The 18,372-nt window shown below is 40.9% G+C and overlaps 1 protein-coding gene across 5 annotated transcripts in view; it reads right to left on the reverse strand.

The window, feature by feature from the left end:
• Window positions 1-7,183: 7,183 nt before the first annotated feature.
• The window catches only part of LOC129097231 (phosphatase and actin regulator 4A-like), a 28,994-nt gene continuing 17,805 nt past the window's right edge, over window positions 7,184-18,372 (reverse strand). For 4 of the 5 annotated variants that reach the window (XM_054606010.1, XM_054606011.1, XM_054606009.1 and 1 more), the window contains 10 exons: window positions 17,150-17,527; window positions 14,959-15,090; window positions 13,883-14,453; window positions 12,558-12,790; window positions 11,682-11,844; window positions 11,326-11,381; window positions 9,421-9,482; window positions 9,173-9,310; window positions 8,625-8,701; window positions 7,184-8,444 (listed from right to left, as the gene is read on the reverse strand). In XM_054606010.1, the coding sequence (XP_054461985.1) occupies window positions 8,429-8,444; window positions 8,625-8,701; window positions 9,173-9,310; window positions 9,421-9,482; window positions 11,326-11,381; window positions 11,682-11,844; window positions 12,558-12,790; window positions 13,883-14,453; window positions 14,959-15,090; window positions 17,150-17,527 (1,826 nt within the window). In that variant the 3' untranslated portion in view covers window positions 7,184-8,428. The remainder of the gene's footprint in view (window positions 8,445-8,624; window positions 8,702-9,172; window positions 9,311-9,420; window positions 9,483-11,325; window positions 11,382-11,681; window positions 11,845-12,557; window positions 12,791-13,882; window positions 14,454-14,958; window positions 15,091-17,149; window positions 17,528-18,372) is intronic. The other variant, XM_054606012.1, reaches the window with a different exon arrangement.

Here is an 18,372-nt window from a genome sequence, read left to right on the forward strand (position 1 = left end):
TTTAGCATATTCTTTGTTTGCTTTATGTGGGGTCCTTGCGGACTGTAAACTCAGCAAAGCTTTGCTAATTGTTCTAGATTGCCAGGCGTGCGGTGGCATTCCTTTAATTACACCACAGTTAGCATCACGCTTGTTGGAGCAGAGCTCAGCTTTCTTCCTGCGGCTCCCCTGGTGTTTTAAAGTGGGGACAGGGGGGCCCATCAACAGCACTAAAACACAGGCAGTTAGCACACACTGTGGCTCGTGGGTAAAGGTTTTTGTAAAAGAAAAGTAATCAACAAAATATGAGCATGAAATTGGAGGCTGTGGTGTGAAAAACTTGGCTGGAATGAAGCAGATGGAAAGTATTTAGTTTTTTTGCACCTCTGTGAAATGTATTCATTCTGTGCTGTAGGGCAGCAAAGAGTTCCTCGCCTAATGAGAGAGCTGAGAGGTTGTCATTGGAGATCCATATTATATGGAAGCAGCACAGCCCTTATGGAGAGAAGGTCTATATTAACACCCGAACTTTCAGTTATCCAGCCCCCTTTCACTCCTTCATTTCTTGCTTTCCAATTCCCTCTCTCTGACCGCCATTGCTTTTCTCTTTCCTGTATAGTGCTCATTCCTTTTGTAACAGTCGTTTTTCACAAGGGCTATCAGGGCAGAGTGTCTTGAGTGTCTCCTGATGCATAAGGGAGGCAGGTTTCCAGCAGCCAGATGAAAGCTGAGGCAAATGAAAGCCTCACAATAGAGATGCCATGCATGTAGAAGAAGATATGGGTTCAGACTGGGCGCATAGAAAATAAAAAGCTTCCATTGACAGGTCTGATTTTAAGCCTTAGATCATTAAATATTAACAGCAAACGATATTTTTAGTGAGTGGCTTAATTTCCGCAATCATTTGAGTTTCATTTTGCATATAACTGTGATCAGAATTCCAAAGAGAATGATCCAGAGTCAATGACTGTGATTGAAATCTGTTATAAGGGGGGGGGGTTCAATATTCATGACACATGTGGCTCATGGCGCTGCGGGATCACCACAATTCAGCAAACTGATTCCAAGGTTATAACTTATTTTAAGTAAAGTTAACAATGCTAGCTATATTTTCAGGATCTATAAGACCTCAGGTTTTGGCCATACTAGCAGTTGCACGTGAGGGATGATACTTACAGTCGGTGGGTTACATTGGTCCAAGTGCTAGTTATCAAATGTTGCACAGTTATTAGACTAAGAAAACTGCAAACATTATTCCTGCTATCAGCATGTAGCATTTAGCTAGAAGCACCGTGGTGCATAAGTTCCAGTTGTGGAACGCAACAAATTACATTTACTCATGATTAACTTCAATACATTTATGAGCTACTTTACTGCACTATTTCCATTTCATGTTTCAAATGTCTCTTTCTAGATATTATGATTTGGTTTAATAATCAACAGACCTTGTCGTGAGTGGTTTTCATGAAGCTGTTGAGTTTTTCAAATGTATTGTTTTTGGCACCAAAAGCAGAGTGCCATATAGTCCATTATATTTGAGAGAAGGCAGACATTTTTAGGGCTGATACTGTATCTCCAAAACCAGCTAACTCTCACTACTGATAAATAATACTACAGGTTAGAGGAAAGTATTTTTGATTCTGAGGTGGACTGTTCTGTTAAGTCCATAGAAAGCTGGACTCTTCAGCAGTAACTGCCATCAGCCCTTCCTGGACAATTAGGTCAGAGGAGTGTTCACTTTGCTGGTATTATGTTTCCTGATTTCTGGTTAAGTAAGTAATTTGACCTTTCAAGAACAGGAAACCACAATAACATTAGCTATCCCGTTACCCTCTAGCGTTGATATGTTCCCGCTCTTGTCTCCTTGCTTTAACGTCAAACATCTCAGAAGCTAAATGAACTAACTATTGGGTCAAATGTTACTGGTCAAAATGGATAACCATTCACCTTCCGCCAGAGAGCACTTTGGGTCATTATTCACTGCAGTTAAATCAGTGCAGTGCGATCACAGAGGAAGTTGTAATGGTGCCATGGATCCAATGAAACCCCAAAGCGAACTCGCAAATGACATCCCAGGCGCTGTGGAAGATGTTAAGAGAACCGCGCCGCCTACCTGGATAACACTGAGCCCCTGCTAGAGAGGACGATTTTAAATTGGTGTGGTTTGATGTTACCTCTGGGTGTTCCATTCTCTGTCTTCCTCCATCTACCTTCACCACAAAGCATCTCGTTATCCTGCAGAACAGTTTCTCCTAATCTAAGGCTGCGCAGCATCCACGTCCATGAGCATCACAGACCAGCCATGCATTCCCCGGCTCGCCACCATGGCGACGGAGGATGACAGCCTGCTTTGTTATATTGACTAAATGTAATTACAGTCTTGAATCAGCAACCCCCACCCCCATCTCAACATTCCCTTGGGGAGCAGCTGTTTGGAGACTTCCAGGGTTTTCTAATGATTCTGTGACGACGGCCCCACACCCAAAGCCTTTTTTTACAATCCATCTCATGTTCCTTAACAGCCTTCCTCTCGGCTACTGCCTTTACAGCAATGTCTTTATTTCTGCCTTGTCAGGAGAAGCAGAAGCTGGTCAGGGTGAAGCATTTGGTTTTGATGTGATAACCCAAGTTTTAATTATTATAACCATTAAACTTTTATGTTACACACATTAAAGATGAAGATAATCTCTTCCATGTTTAAAATCCATAAATCTTTCTTTGCACCGCTGCTAGTTGATAGGGATGTGCCACTAGATAGATAAATTGCCCCAAATGGAGTTTTGTTACCTAAATGTAGCCGCCTGCCACCAAAACTCGAGGCATCCATTAGTCCCAGGAAAACAAATTGCGCCGATGCAGTCATAAATATTCAATGCTCATATGAGAGACGAAGTCGAGTTCAGCTCACGATTTCTTCTCTTTTCTTGCAAGAACATAATAACTCACCACTAACACTCACTGTCAACATTTGGAATTCATAGCTAATTATACATTCACGCAGGGCTGCTTTCTGAGAACACCAACAGCCTACTTTCTCAATTTGTTTTTCTTGCCGTGTAAATTCTGATGAGGTTTACGGATGCAGATTGTAGTCAAATTATTCAGCTTTTATTTTGTGTCACGATGCGTCTTGATAATTTTTCGAAGTAGTGAGGTTGACTCGCCTTCCTGATTTAAAACTAAGGATATATATCGTATTCACTCTCAAAAGTGAGTTGTTTATTACTTATTCATGAATGCATAAGACTCCGTAAGAATGTCCGTGTATTTGCAAAAAGGGAAAAGTTCTGCTTTTATTAATGGCTGCTTGTCTCGTCTCTCTACAGAGTTTGTTCCACTAAAAACAAGAGAAAATGAATGTAACACAAATCTACAGACATGCCAGCAGATTTATAGATTTATAGTTTGGTGCTGTGCTTTGAGCTTAAAGGTATAATATGTAGCATTTTCCCAAAAAAACATTTGCTAATGTGATCCATTCTCTTTCCCAGGTCATCAAATCCCGCTGCTGTCCCGACCCTTTTAGCGTCTATGATAAAAGTTAATCTATTTGATGACCATCTGGGTGTTTCATCGATGTGTGTTTTTATGTGCTGCAGTGTTTCCCCTTGGTCTTCGTCCTTCTCCTCTGCTGTGTGCAGTGTGACACTATCGATGTTTCAGTTTGACCGAGCAAAATCCCCCCCCCCCCACACACACACACACACACACACACACACACACACACACACACACACACACACACACACACACACACACACACACAGCAGACAGGCCACAGAAACCGGATGCTGCATTAATTCATTCTGGCAATAAGGCACCTTGCTGCAGGGTTGTGCCGACGTGTGTTTTATTGTATTTTAGAAAAGAATATAAGGTTTTATTTATCTAATTCACAGAGTATTCTTTATTGCCAACGCTGCCCCTCTCTTCATTCACACTCCAGCTCGCTCAACAACCAATAGTCTCTCTCTCTCTCTCTCTCTCTCTCTGGCTTGTTGAGCCGGGGAGGAGGGGCCAACTTTGACTGCTGTGTGTTTACAAACAGCAATCGACAATGCTAATTATTCCTTTAAAGGTTAAAGGTTAAAGATGGCAGGCTAACATGATCGGGCTGACAGCACATGGGAGAAGTTTGGCATCACAGAAATCTCCTTAGAATTAGGCAACGAACCTACTTGGTGCGGTTTAGGAAAATATCAAGGTTTGGGTTCAAATAAACCCTCTTTCTTCTCCCATGTGCACAATGTGATTATACTAATATGCTGATGTTTAGCAAGTATAATGTTTACCATGTTCACCATCTTGGTTTTGTGTTGTAGCATGCTAACATTAGCTAATTACTAAACACAAAGTATCTGATTCTGATGGGAATGTCATTAGTTCTTCAGGTATTTGGTCATTAACCAAAGATTATCCCCTCATCTTGAAGGAGGGGTTGATGTGAGAAGCACATTTCAAAGCAATCCATCCAATAGTTTTTGAGATGTTTCGCTCAAAACAACAAATGTAAACCTCATGGTGGAGGAAAACTGAAAGTTATTAAGAGACGCCATCTGGTAACAATGAATATCTGTGACATTCCATCTTGTTCCAACATGTTGAGATATCCATCGTGGTTGGTGACACGTAGCTGGTTGTGATCAATGAAAAGTCGGGGGGGGTTGTTGCCAATGGATTGCCTTGAGTTCAAGGCAATCCATTGTATAGTAATAGTTGTAAAGACATGTCAGCATAAACTAAAATGCTCAACCTGCTGAAAAAGAGATGGACAGGGATCCCCAAAGTCATTAGGATTCATCCTCAGGGGACCGAGAATATCTGCACTGGCCAGCTAATGTCATGCTGCTAGCGTGGCTAACATCATAATGATGAGGTATCCAGCTGCTCTTCTTCTCTGGCTGCATTTAGGCTTCTGGCCAAGATATCAGCGGCTCTAATTAGTTGGACACACGTTCCATCATGCAAACGGTTTGACAGGGTGATAACAGGCTAACCAATTTAGAGATGAAATGGTCTGACAATCTCATGATGAGGAGGATGCACATGCTCAGCGTTAATGTGATTACAGGATGCATTTAAGCCATGCTGTGAAGGACCGGAGACACCTTATCAGACCAGCAGTTTGACCTGGCACACAGAGACTAATTTTAAAGCGCATGATGACTCCGTCTTGTTCAAGATTACGTCCATCATTGAAGCTGCAGCTTTCAAAATAAAGCAGATTGATTAAAGTGGAGGACGGGCCATGAATGGAGAAAGACAGCAGCAGCATGGAAGAAAATGAATGAAATGGGGGCCGCATGGATTCGCATTCAATCATCATTGCTGGCTTGACATCTACTATTAACGATTACTGACAGTGAGATTCATGGAGCGTTCAGAGATGACATGGTTTATCAAGTCACTGAGGCTTTTTTTTAATCTTCTCACATTACATTCAGTCACTGAGGTATTCCTTTTTTTAGTCAAGTAGGCAATAGCATGTTGAAAGAGAAGTAAAGTATGATTTATATAGACATTTTAGTTTTAATAGTACATTAAAATACTGCTGTTATATTATGACATTAAAGATTGACATGATAAATAGAGCTGATGAAGATCATATGACCAAAAGCTCCACAACTGCTACTTAATGGACTTTGAGGGGAAACGGTTTTATCAACTGCTGTTTCCAAGGTAACAACAGCTGACTCTAAAAATTAACTTTTAGCCTGAGAGGTTTTAAAAGTGTAAAAGAAATGACCATATCTAGAACAAAACTAGGCCTTGTATGTCAATATGTAATTTGTATTATGTCAATAGGTAATTTGTGTACAGCTGTTTGTGTGAGAGAGAGAGAGAAACATAAATTAATGAAATATTCCACGAAAGATAATTGAAGTGAATAAGCAAATGAAGCCTTTTAGAGCATTTGCTCGATTTGAATACAAAAAGAAAACATCTTGTTTTGTTTAACAAATGAGTTAAATGTATATTACTGGATTATAATTATTAATGTATTCATCACTTTAATGTTGCAGCTGGTAATTGTGGAACTAATTTTAATTAATTTATATATATTTTATATATTACTTTATATACTGTTGGATACCTTGTGAACATATTTATTTCGCATCGCTAGTTAAAAACGTATCAATAATGTACTTTTTGTATCTGAACACCTGCTGTTGCTCATCAGGATTTAGGAAAACTATTTATCAGATTAAAGGTGAATGACTCTAATCGCTTTGATAATCATTTGACATTCAGTTAGTGTCTGAACACTAAGTGGAGGATAGCCTTGTTCCTGTTGACTGACTCCATGTCTATGTAGCTAATTAGCATCACAGGGGAACTAAAAGGGACAAACACAATCGTATGTCAGTTGCACTTATCACACAGGTCCACTATTCTGTGGGGGAAGAACTGAGTGTTATAGAGGGCTTCTTCTTCTTGGAGCACTTTATTAGATTTTGGCACTGAGACGGCAGAGATTGGTCAGTGAATTAATCTGCACATTTTATAAAACACTGCCCTCCTCTGGTCATTTAAAGAGGCCATGTGCTTATTATTCACTTAGGCTCAATGCCAAAGTCCCCCCTAAGGCCTTAAACCCTGAATCCTCAGGGACTTAACTGAGGTCACCTGTTAAATGGTTGAGCGAGAGACTGGAAGGGCTTGAAATAGTGTAAATACAAATGGGACAGCACTTTGCCGCAGCATATCACGTTATAATGATATCAAAAAATATTATGTACAATTGTTGGTATTTATTTTATACTTTTACTCCCCGATTTGAAAATCTTCCAGGCTTTTGCTTCACAAGATGAGATGTAATTTCAAATAATCCATTCACTCCTTATTGTCAAAACAGCTTCAATAACAAAATTAAAGATCTGAAGATTAAATCTGTGTAATATAATCTCTTCTTCATTCCTCTGCTTTCATGTGTTTTTATGTTCCATCTATGATCCTTTGTATTTCTTAGTAAATGTAATTTACCAGGCTGAACAAACAAATGGCATCTGTTTGTTTACCTTTTTTTTACATCTCCATGCTCCCACTGGTAACCTCATGTTAAACGTCACATTGCAATGAATTGTGGGTAATTCCCATGGGCAAAGTCTGCAGGAGTACAAACTTACAGTAAGGGTTCATAAAGTGCAGATAGAAGATGATGAAGAGCAGGCAGACTGGAAGAATCACACCATATTGAAATGAAAATCACAGGTTATTTTAATTTCGTAGTGGATTGTTCATTTATCCAGTGTGCTTTGCAAAAAAAAACGTTTTAAAGATCTCTGTATCAAAAAAAGAAAAGAAACATTTTGTACCATTACTACTTGAAAATACATTTGAGAAATACTTTACAATTAAAACATGTCAGCATTACTGTGGATGTACAATATAAAGTCAATCACATCTACATCATTGATTTATACAATTGCAGCCAACTATGGACTAGCATATATAAAGTACCATAAAAACAGCCAGGAAAATAAAAATATGTACATTTTCCTGCTGAAATATTTCAATTATACACACAATTATAGGTTCGGAACTTTTAAATCTCTCTCTACACACCCAATTAAGGAACATAAAGTGCCTTATTAGAAGAAGAAAAATTCTGGTGATACATGCTCCATGAGAATCATTTAAATGATCAACAAAATACAGTAAAATGCACACTTTCAGATATTAGGTCGGAATCAGCGCTGTGGAGGTCTAAACACGAGGCTCAAACTGTTGATTCAAATAGAGCTACAACTGAGTTTTAAATAGAAAGCACACTGCTGTACGGAAGTCTTTCACATTTTGTCTGGACCTTAAATCACATGAGTGTTTGAGATTGTGTCAGGCTTGTGCTTGGTAGTATTCTGTAGTACCTAACGCGTACCTATAAACGAGAGTTCAGACCGGTTTGGTGGTACCATCAACAGTGTTTAAAGGAAGTACAGTGATTTATTTAATGTGCATAGTCTTCCTGTTTTGAGAGAAATAAGGGAAATAGAAGATAAAGGCAGGTGAAGGCATGGGGAGAGTGGTTTCCCCTGAGGGACACAGTGTCATAACCCTCTGACAGTTTTTCCTTTCAGTTCAATCCAACTCTTTTCTGAGTCCCACAGCAGAGGATGCGAAGCTCTCACTTTTTTTTTTTAGTGTTGGCACAGGGTACCTCCATCATGGACGCACCAACAAACTCCTCCTGGTCCTGCATTCCACAGTCTTAAGAAGTGGAGTCTCTCTGAGAATCACACCCTGGAGGTTGACCTGTTTTGTGGCTTCTTTTTTCGCTTTGGTTCCAGTTATCAGCGACATTAGTGTCTTCAGCTGAAGCAGATTAGCAGGCAGTCGGTAAAAAACGGACCAAATGGGCCACAAATGTTCAGGTTCACAGCGAGGAGAAAGAGACTTGTTTCTCCTCGCTGGTCGCAGTCTAAGTGCTTTACTGGTCAGCAGGGACAAGCTAAGGCCGATGGAACCTGGTAGAAAAAGAGAGAAAAAGGTACAGAGGTTATTCGAGACCTCTTCCCAGCTGAAAACGTCTTCAGAAAAAACTTCAAAAGAGAAAAACAGAATTTATAAAGAATTGATGCCTCGGCTGAATAAACTTGCAGAACAGTTGAGGTGAATTATTGATGGGCGCTGTATACAAGCCTGACCTGGTGTAGATCCTGCTTTCTTCGTGAACCTCCATCTCTGAGCTCTTAAATTCATTGAGCTCCTTGCGGATGGCAGCCTGAGAAGAGACATGAAAGAAACCGCAATTCAGCTGGGCGAGCTTACATCCGTTTATAGCGAGGCACAAAGCCGGGATCAAAGCTACGTATATTTAGATTATTTCTGTCCGTGAATGTTCCGGACAAACTAAAAAAACAGTAATGTTTTTGCTTTTAGTACAAATAAAACATGCATGTAAAATAATGTCACTTATTATTCCTGTTCCTAAATATTTTTCTGAGCTTCACCGGACCAGGTAATGCACTTGGTAGTATACAGCCAAGCCATTAAGCAGCATCTGTATTGCATTCCTGGGATTCCTCCTGGATACTGAATCTGCTTGGAATGCAAATCCTCTGCGTTTAAAAAAACCGCACAGGGCTTAGGCTCGCTTTTGCTATGCAGCTCTAGGGCCACAAGAGCCCTGTTAGCACAAAGAGAGGTGTCGAGTGTGCGTTTGTGTGTAGGTCGGGGATGTGTAGAGTTTCACCTTGTCAGCAGGAGTGAGCTTGGTCCACGGTTTATCCGCTCGCCGGTCGTAGTCGTGGGCGTGGGTGCTCTCGACGTACTCGTGGAAACGCAGGATCTTCCTCTCCTGGAGCTCGGCCACTGTGGGTCTCTGGGACAGCTGAAGGCAGAGTGAAGAGGAGCATGTATAGTGAGATCTGTTTTTAAGGTGTCATAGTTCATAATGATAACCGGCGAATGTATAAGGCAGTAAATTTGTTGCATCCTGACCTTTCTCGTTAGCCTCCGTTTGATCTCACTTCTCTCTAATCGCCGATCGTCTTCATTCTTGGCTGCAGGAAGAAAAGACATTCCATGAGAGAGGGACACACTGACAGCCAGTCAGGTAGATTTTCACCCGAGCTGCCGTCGGCACGCCGCCGTGGTAACAAAATGTTTTAATCATCGCCATGCTCCGGACAAGGCGCTGCTTTTATTTTAACGCGGGTGCGAAGCGTCGTCTTGGCCGAGTCGTTTGAGGACAGGCCAGCCACGGTGTGGCGGTACGAGTCCTGGATCGAAACGTGTTGACAGATTCTGAGGAGTTTTATGTTAATGCTCCGTTCTTGGAACCAACTTGGCATCACAGTGATGCTGCAAGGATGATGATTCAGTGTAGGCTGGTTTTCACTTTACTCTCTGCTGGTGAAGTGCACTGCTCATAATGTCCATGTGTTTACTGTGTTGTAAAAGAGGGCATAGGTATATTTTTGCATGTGTGTAAACTTAGCTTTTAAAGCCAGGTGTAAATGTTAGAGATGCAGCAATCACACAAGAACATATGAAGCTTGCATTCTGTAACACCTGCAAATTTCTCTCCCTCGTCTACCGACAGAAATCTTGTGAGAGTTAATGTGATTTATGGAAATTGCCCATTCTAATGCATTCTAACCGTTATGCAGAATGTCTAAATCTACTGCTAGCAAAACCATGTGGATTAAAGCTAACTGTGAATGTGACAGACGGTAGCTTTGCACATCGTTAGCTCACCACAGCAAATGAACAGAGCCTTATTGGATCAGTTAAAGTGCTAATGAATCGGTTCAGGCATACCTCTAATGCACGGCCATCCGGACCTGAATGATACGCAGTTATCATCATTACAGTAACTATTTAGTTTATAGCATTAATATCAAAACAGATGTTACCAAGTGCTTCAAATTAAAAGGATCAGATGAAAAGATCAGAACTGGAAAGCGATATATAAGAGTCCTCACAATGTGCAACTATGATTATAAATGCAGAGTGTGTAGACTTCATAGACGCTCAGTGAAACAGCCTGGAAGAATATTTGAAATTCAAATTATTTTTCCATCACCATCTCATATTGAGGGGAGACACCCCAGGCATACAAAATTCATTCTTCATATATGAATGATATATGAACAACCTCTCTGTAAAAACCTTCAGAATATAAAAAGCAATAAAACTGAAGTGCTACTTAGGTGGACATTTAAGGCTCAGAGTCTGAGAAAAAACTCACTTTGAGAAAATGGCCTTTTAAAGATATGTAAAGTAAAATTCCATATGTTTTGCCAGACACTGCAGGGAGAATAGCGTGAAAAAAAGAACTAATAGACATCACCATGAAACTTCCACAGTGGATTACTTACATTAACTATTCTTTTTTGTACTACAAGTTTTCTTAACTGTTATTATGTATTTAATTAAGGCATTATCCAATGCTTAGTTATGGTGAATTTCGGAGAAATCTACAGATGCAAATAGACAAAAGTAGTAAAATATACACCCAAATATGTATTTTGGATGTTTTCTTTCTACTAATTACGAACTGTAATTTAGAAACACCTGTTTACGTGTGGGGGTTTTGGTGCGTATGCATAGTTTATATAGCTGGCCCCTTGAGCACAATTATTCAAATGGAATACATTATCTTAATAAAGTGAAATCACCAGCAATATAGTACAAAGCGCTGTGTGTTTAGTGACTATCAATATGCCTGAGGCAGGAAGAAGATTAAAAAAAACACATTAGCCAGTCGACGGATGATTAATGAAGACTATTGATTTCAGCAGAGGAGAGAAAATGGAAGAGGTAGCTTTTAGACCTTGTGGTGCAGAGAATGCAAATAACCACACCTGAATGAAAAAACGAGTAATGAAGGGAGGGTCTTACATGGAAGGATGTTCCTCTGCTCCAGCTCATCTGCTGACGGTCTCTGACTCAGCCGCCTGAAGGAACAAAACACGGTTGACTACAAAACATTTTAAAAGATGACATGGCTATATACGTAAAGGAACATATTTTTGTCTTGAGAAGGGAGTTCCATGACAAATTAACGGCATGAGAGTGAGTGGTTCACCTCAAATATTAATAACACTATAAATAATGAATGAAAGCTTTCAAAACAGCATCAGCCATTTTACCAGATGGATGACAGTGACTCCCCACATACAATTTTTTGCGATGACGATATAAATCATTCATATGTGCATCCGTTAGCTGACGCTGATATGATGAGGGTCCTTTACCTTGTCAGTGCTGTGCTGATCTTGTTCTTTATTTCCATCCACTGCTCCTTGTTCTGCCAACTCACGCTGTCCTGGTTCTCCTGAGATTCCCTTTCCTCTCTCTCTTGCCTCTCCAGCCTCAAGGCTAACGTGTCCTTCCTCTTCACACGACTCGCCAGGCCACCTGAAACACATATGAAACATTTATTTATACATGCATACATATTTAAAAAATGTAAACACTGTCCCTCATTTCAAATCAAGCGTCACTTCAACATAGAACGTCAGTGTTGACTTAAGAAAAAGTGACTTAAGAATGAGCAAAAAATATAAAAAAGCTCCTGCCGGTTCGAGAGCATCTTAGAAATCTTCCATCATTTCCATGAGTGTCTTCAGTTGCTTTTGGGAGACAACTCTTAAGTATACGAAGGTTGGATTTTATTAAACCTCTCAGCCTTCAGATACTTGAGGGAAATGGATCCCAGAACAATTTGATAGGCCTTCTAAAGTAAGAGTCCAATCCTCAAATAGCTTGCTTTGTCTGACCAGCGGTCCAAAAGCAAAAGGTACTTCATTTGATGTCAAAATGACTGAAAAATTCATAGGGGGTTTAACATTTTAACAAGCTACAACAGGGAAGTGTGCAATGAATAACCAAATACCAAAACAGATGAAATCAAACTGTTTTGAAGGTTGAAACCGTTATACTTAACATGCAAGAACAAAAAAAAAAAAAAAAGGGTTATTCAGGGAATCTCAAGTATAGCAAGAGATAAATGATAAAGTATATTTAAAGACTTACTACTTGTAAAGTTATGTTCAAGTTTACCAGGGCACATGCATCTACAGTCTCTCAAACATGGTTTAAATGTAGCAATAGAAGAAAGACCAACTTACTTGGAGGGCCATCCTCATCGTCATCATCATCGTCGTCATCTCTGTACAGGATGGGGCCGTCAGAGTCAGACTCCTCCTCGCTGTCCCCGGGGCCCCCACCCTCATGGATGACACTCACTCGGAGGTCTACCAAACCCCTCCTGCTGCGGGGCTCCAGCTCAGGCTGGCGAGGAGGCCTATGAGGATAGAGCTTCCGCATCTCCTCCTCCATGTCGAAGTCATCGTCTTCTGGCCTGTAAACAAGCGCATAAGATACTTAGATTCATCTTTTCTGTTATATCTAAATGTGGGAAAAAACTGCATTCATTTTAGGCTTCTTGAAACCACAATGTTCAATTGGTATGCAGACAAGTACAGTGACAGGCACTGAGGGGATAAAGTTCAATTGTTTGCTGAACAGATTAACAAGATACAATTTTACATAATTCTTGTTTGGCTGACTGAAGAGCAGCGCTGTGGGGTGAAAGACCACCTTCAGGTCAAGAGCCCACAAAACCTGTCTTTTTTAATTAGAGAGATGTACTTGAAATGGGGCAGAGCAATTCTGAGTAGAATTATAACAAATCCAATTATAATACATTCAATGTCAAAGTAATGGTGCAAAATGCAAATTACATTTTATAATCAAAAACTTTTTTTTATTGAACATATCAAATAAATAAATAAATTTATGGAGAGGGCAATCCAAATGCAGCTGGCACTGGTCTAGTTTGATACAATAAACCATAACCCCTAACCCCCTTGAATGACTATATAATCTTTGCAAGACCGATTTGCTTAAATCGGCACACACAGTACAAGTAAGAGTACATCCTGAAAATGGGAATATGCAGCATATTCAATAGCTGTAAAATTGTTTCTTAATTATCAATTTCGTCAAATCAACAGAGCAAAACCCAATAATATTTGGTTAGCTATAACAAAAGGCAAAGAAAAACAGAAAATTTTCTTTTTTCTTAGACTGTAAAATTATTTTTTTATAATTTCTTGAAAAAGGACTGAGACGACTGATTGATAATCAAAATGGTTGATTAATTGACTAAGTTTCAGGGAAACTGGAACCATTTTTTTTTTCATCTCACTTGCTGATTAAAACTAACTACTAAAAAACTGCATTTGTCAATCGCTATCTCCCTTGTTGCCATGGTGACAAGCCATGCATTTACTCTCATTAAGGCTATATGAATTTAACCAAATCAAGTTAAAGAAATCTACAAAGTGATCATCTGAACGATTGGCAAAGCTTAAGCAAGCTCATCCTCAGCCTTCAAATCAATGATATGTTCTTATACGAGAATGTGAAGAACAGTATGCGGTTCACTTACAGCCTTAGAGGTTCGATGGTGACGGGGAGAGAGTGCCGCGAGTTACCCCCCGCCTCGATGAGGAAATCTGGAGGAGACTCAAACAGTAGTGAGTGGGCCCTCTGGGAGCCGTCCGGGTTGGGCTGAGCTGGACAGGGGCTGGCCAGAGCTCTCTGGATGAGGATGTGTAGTGGGATGGCAGGAAGCTGGCTGGGAGGCTCGGTGGTCGGACTGGGGGGGTCAGTTTTCACAGTGGGCACGGGACCAGAGGCGCTGGGCGGCAGGAGTGACTGAACCCTGGGAGGAGATGGAGGTATGTGGGCCGGAGGTGAAGGCAGAGACTCAGCGGAGGTTTGAGGCGCTGCTGCATTTGCCTTGTCCTCGTTGTTATCTCCTTTATGGACAGCAGGGGGCACCGTTACAGGGGCGGAGGCTGGGACAGCGGTGGGAGGCTCTGGGTCCTGACTGGGAGGTAAAGGGTCCACAGAGTGGCGCTTGGTGACCGGGGTCATCCTCCTTGGTGGCGTCGGTGGCGAGCGCTTAGCGTGTGCTGGCACTATGATGATAGCACTGCCAGGCTGTGAGAGCTCAGCTGTTAAAGAGGAAAAAACAAAAAAACAGCAGAAATCAATACATGCTCTAGAGAATGACGCTCACAAACACAACCTGCAGTCAGAACATGAAGACGCACATTCAGTCTGTAGAAGGGTGAAGTTATGCATTATTTAAAAAAAAAAACAAGCAAAAAGAAAATATGTCAATAACGGCTTTAGTTGTGGAGAAAAGATGTTACTGCCGAGTTGGTTGCTGAGTCAGTGGAGGATGACACACACACACACACATTAACACACAACTAAATCATCAGTCTGTAAGTAACAAACACATTCAATGCACTCCATTAAATGTCCATCCAATTCCATGCAATGTTTTCTTGCAGCATTTAGAGTTAAATAAGAACTGCAATACACATGCTCGCAGTATTTGGTGTTAAAACTGAGGTGAGGTACGCCATGTGCTATTGGGGTGGGGGGGGTGGGAGTGCAACCACTCTGCAGGCTCTGTTAGGATGGATTGAGATCAGGCACCACGCTGGGTACCTGAGCAGGTCTGGACAGCTCTGTGCCGCATGTACACAGGTAGAGAAAGGTAGAGGCCAAGCTCACTCTGGCGTCTCCAGCTGGTCCAGTAACAGGGCTGCCTGACCTTAGAGCCCCTTTTCAAAGAGGAGGCTGGCAACAACAACAAAAAAAAATGAGCGGAGATGTCAGGGATAGGGCTGGTTTTACATTCCACGCTGGGAGAGAAATTCAAGAGGGCGGTTTCCGATAACGCTCGTCTTGGTTTGACACTGTACAGAAGTCCATCCCTCCCTAGATGTCAAACCGCCTCTGTGGACAAATAACTCGGAGCACAAGATAAGACTTATTATGTTCATTATCCTGGTTACATAAAGTACCACTGCAGTGTGATATTTTTTCCCTTTGACACATAATTACGGTTCTCTGAAATTCCTGCTCATTCATTATGGTAAAACGGTTCCCTCTAAGGGAATGAATCACAATGTTTATCCCTGTTAGAGATCAGCTGATATCAGCTATTTGCAGAAATTCCTATCAGTGAACATGTCAGTCGACAAGTAAGAGGAAAGTTGCAGTAAAGAAATGCCAAACTCTGTTGAAGTAATTAAAATACAGGCTCCCTTGTACAGTGTTTCTCCACCAGGTAGCACTGACGAGTTCATTTCTAATTTTTTTCGTTCAGTATGCAAGTAAGAAATCTAATTAATGAACTAAATATATCATTATCAGAGTTTTTCTAACTCCCAAATATTAGTATCGATACTAATATTACAATATGTTAAGTACACTCAATATTTTAACACATCCTAAAGAATTAATTTAAAACAGTAGATTGAAACACTCTCCAATGACAAAGATCCGAATTGGTGAGAATTCAACTTTTCATTACTTTTTCTCATATGGACTATCTGGCTATCTGTAAATCTATTGGCTTGAGTTTTCAGGGCAGAAGGAATGTTCAAATTCAGCTCGCCAAAGTTTCATTATGTGCTGAAAATATTTGTAACTCTTCTCAATGGGTGGACTCTGCACAGTCTGCTCAGGGGGGATTCAATTTTGGCTGCTGCTAAATCACAATCAGTGTCAACCTAACCTCCAGGGAAGTGCTGCTGGCTTAGCATATGAATGATGCCAGGACAAGCCGGTGCGTGTCTTCTCTTCAGACGCTGGTGGTTGTTACACACAGAAACTGGATACTGGCAGCAAATGGGGGAAAAACACGTACAAAGCAACGAGCCGCAGCTTCACTGTGAGTCTCTCGATAGATTTCCGGTTAATACTTAAAAGAGCCTTGAAAATATACTGCCTTGATGTTGTTGACAGCAGCATATTCACAACCTTTAGTCCCAAAAATAAATAATTCTCAACAGCGTCCCCTAAAAGCAGGGACAAGGACTTTTCTCTCTCAAAGATGAATGGTTATTTTCTGCATCTGCTTCATGACATACTTTACTTTGAGAGTATCTCGCTCCACCTACAGTGTCTTCCTCACTTCCTTAAATTCAGACACTAACCAAAGATGATTAAGTCTGTCAGGGCTACTATACTCAAAGGTGATGCAACTTTGAAATAGGTGCGGGCACAAAACATACACACCCAGAAAACCGTGTAAATCCCAACGCTTACTTGACGCCTCACAACTGTTTTTCTGTTTGAAAGAATAAAATGGCTGAAAAAATGAATGAATGAATGAATGAATGAATGAATGAATGAAGAACATTTCTGGCTGAGATCTTACGTTTCGAGTGTAAAGTCAACTCATTTCTGAATCAACCACAATGTTCAGTTGCACCATCTCTACTTAATTAAAAAGTAATTTGGGATAATGTTATTTTAAGAAAATAAATGAAGGAAAAATAAGAAAAAATTGAATAATACAGGAATATGGAATAACGTTATGTAACATATGGAGGGAGAAGATTTTTGAGACATTTGTAACCGTTTGAAGAAAAACTTTTTGTCATTTTTCTCTTCAATCTCTATTACCATGAAAATGACTAATAAGAAATTGACTTACTACACACCTCATCATACAAAGGAGTTCATTAACTAACTTGTGCGGTGAAACCTGTTTTTAGGGACCTGTTTTTTCTAAGCTCATCTCCTCCTCTACATTCAAACTGCTACAGCATGTTTGATCTTATACGTTGCTGGTTCAACAGGCCGCCAACTCTCAAGTGTCAAAAACTGCAGACGCCAATGAACTCACCAAAAAGTGCAGGGCTGCTGTTGCGGTTGCTGGGTTTGGGTGGAGGGACGGGAGGCTGCTTGGCGTGGGGAGGGACCGGCGGCGGCGTGTCAGTCTCAGCGGAGGAAGGAGCAGCGATGGGGGGTCGAGGTTGGTCCTCAGCTATGAGGGAGACTGTCCTTGGGGGCTTGACCACAGCTACAGCTACAGCAACAGTAACGGAGGAAGAGGAGGAGGAGGAGGATGAAGACGAAGAAGAGGAGGCTGGACTCTTGCCAGACTCAGTGGAAGGTGCAGTGAGAAATTTAGGGGGTAGCAGAGCGTGTTTGCCCGGTGGCGGTTCATGCTGAGAGTCTTTTTGTGGCCGAGGGTCGGGGGCAAAGCGGACGCCAGCGGACTCTGCAGACGGGGCAGAAACACAAAACGCGGAATTAGAGGAAACTTCACAACAACAAAGTTCATTCTCTACATTAAACACAAAAAAGTTAACATATACAGCAAAATACTGAGGAAGAATATGTGCTGTTAGTGAGCCTTGTAAATAAGCAGATGTTATATAGAGGGTGAGAGGTAACATAAATCAGACGATCGAAAGCTCACACACGGGGATCGTGATCTAAATCCAGGCAGTATCTGCTGATTCTGCAGTATCGGAGCTTGACAGATCGTGTTTCAGTTTGTTGAGCCTGTCAGATTAGGCTTGTTGGCTTCAGGTACACCGTCAGAAATACAGCTCAATCATTTACCCAAAATGCCGTTACTGCACCGCCAGGAGACTTTGGTTAGCAAACACGTTGGTATTTCATCATAGCAAAACATTGTTTCCCAGGACTGTTTCCTGGGAAATTTGTTTGCCGTACCAGAGAAAAAGTAAGTCAGTATTTCTGCTTGCATGTCAACCAGACACAATAAAAACAAGTACAAAGATAACAGAAACGCTTCCTCTGCTGACAGATGAACAGTGTGGTGTTATATAAAAGATAAATCTCAAACAAGTACAGTGTATTCAGGGCAAAAACTGTTCTTCGTAAACTGGTGAATTAGTTCTGGTGGTAGCTTTAGTTACAGAGCCTACACTACGAGTCTAGATTAAAGGTTTGCACTGTGCATCACTGCTTAATCTGACTAACAAAGAAGTCCTATATTATATTCTGTAAAAAAAAGTCATTTTAGAACTCTGAAAAGCATATTGAAGATGTAATCTGTATATCCTAAAACACTTTACCAGGGCCAACAGAAACGCA

The sequence above is a fragment of the Anoplopoma fimbria genome, chromosome 10, assembly GCF_027596085.1.
Source record: "Anoplopoma fimbria isolate UVic2021 breed Golden Eagle Sablefish chromosome 10, Afim_UVic_2022, whole genome shotgun sequence".
In the NCBI taxonomy this organism is placed as follows: domain Eukaryota; kingdom Metazoa; phylum Chordata; class Actinopteri; order Perciformes; family Anoplopomatidae; genus Anoplopoma; species Anoplopoma fimbria.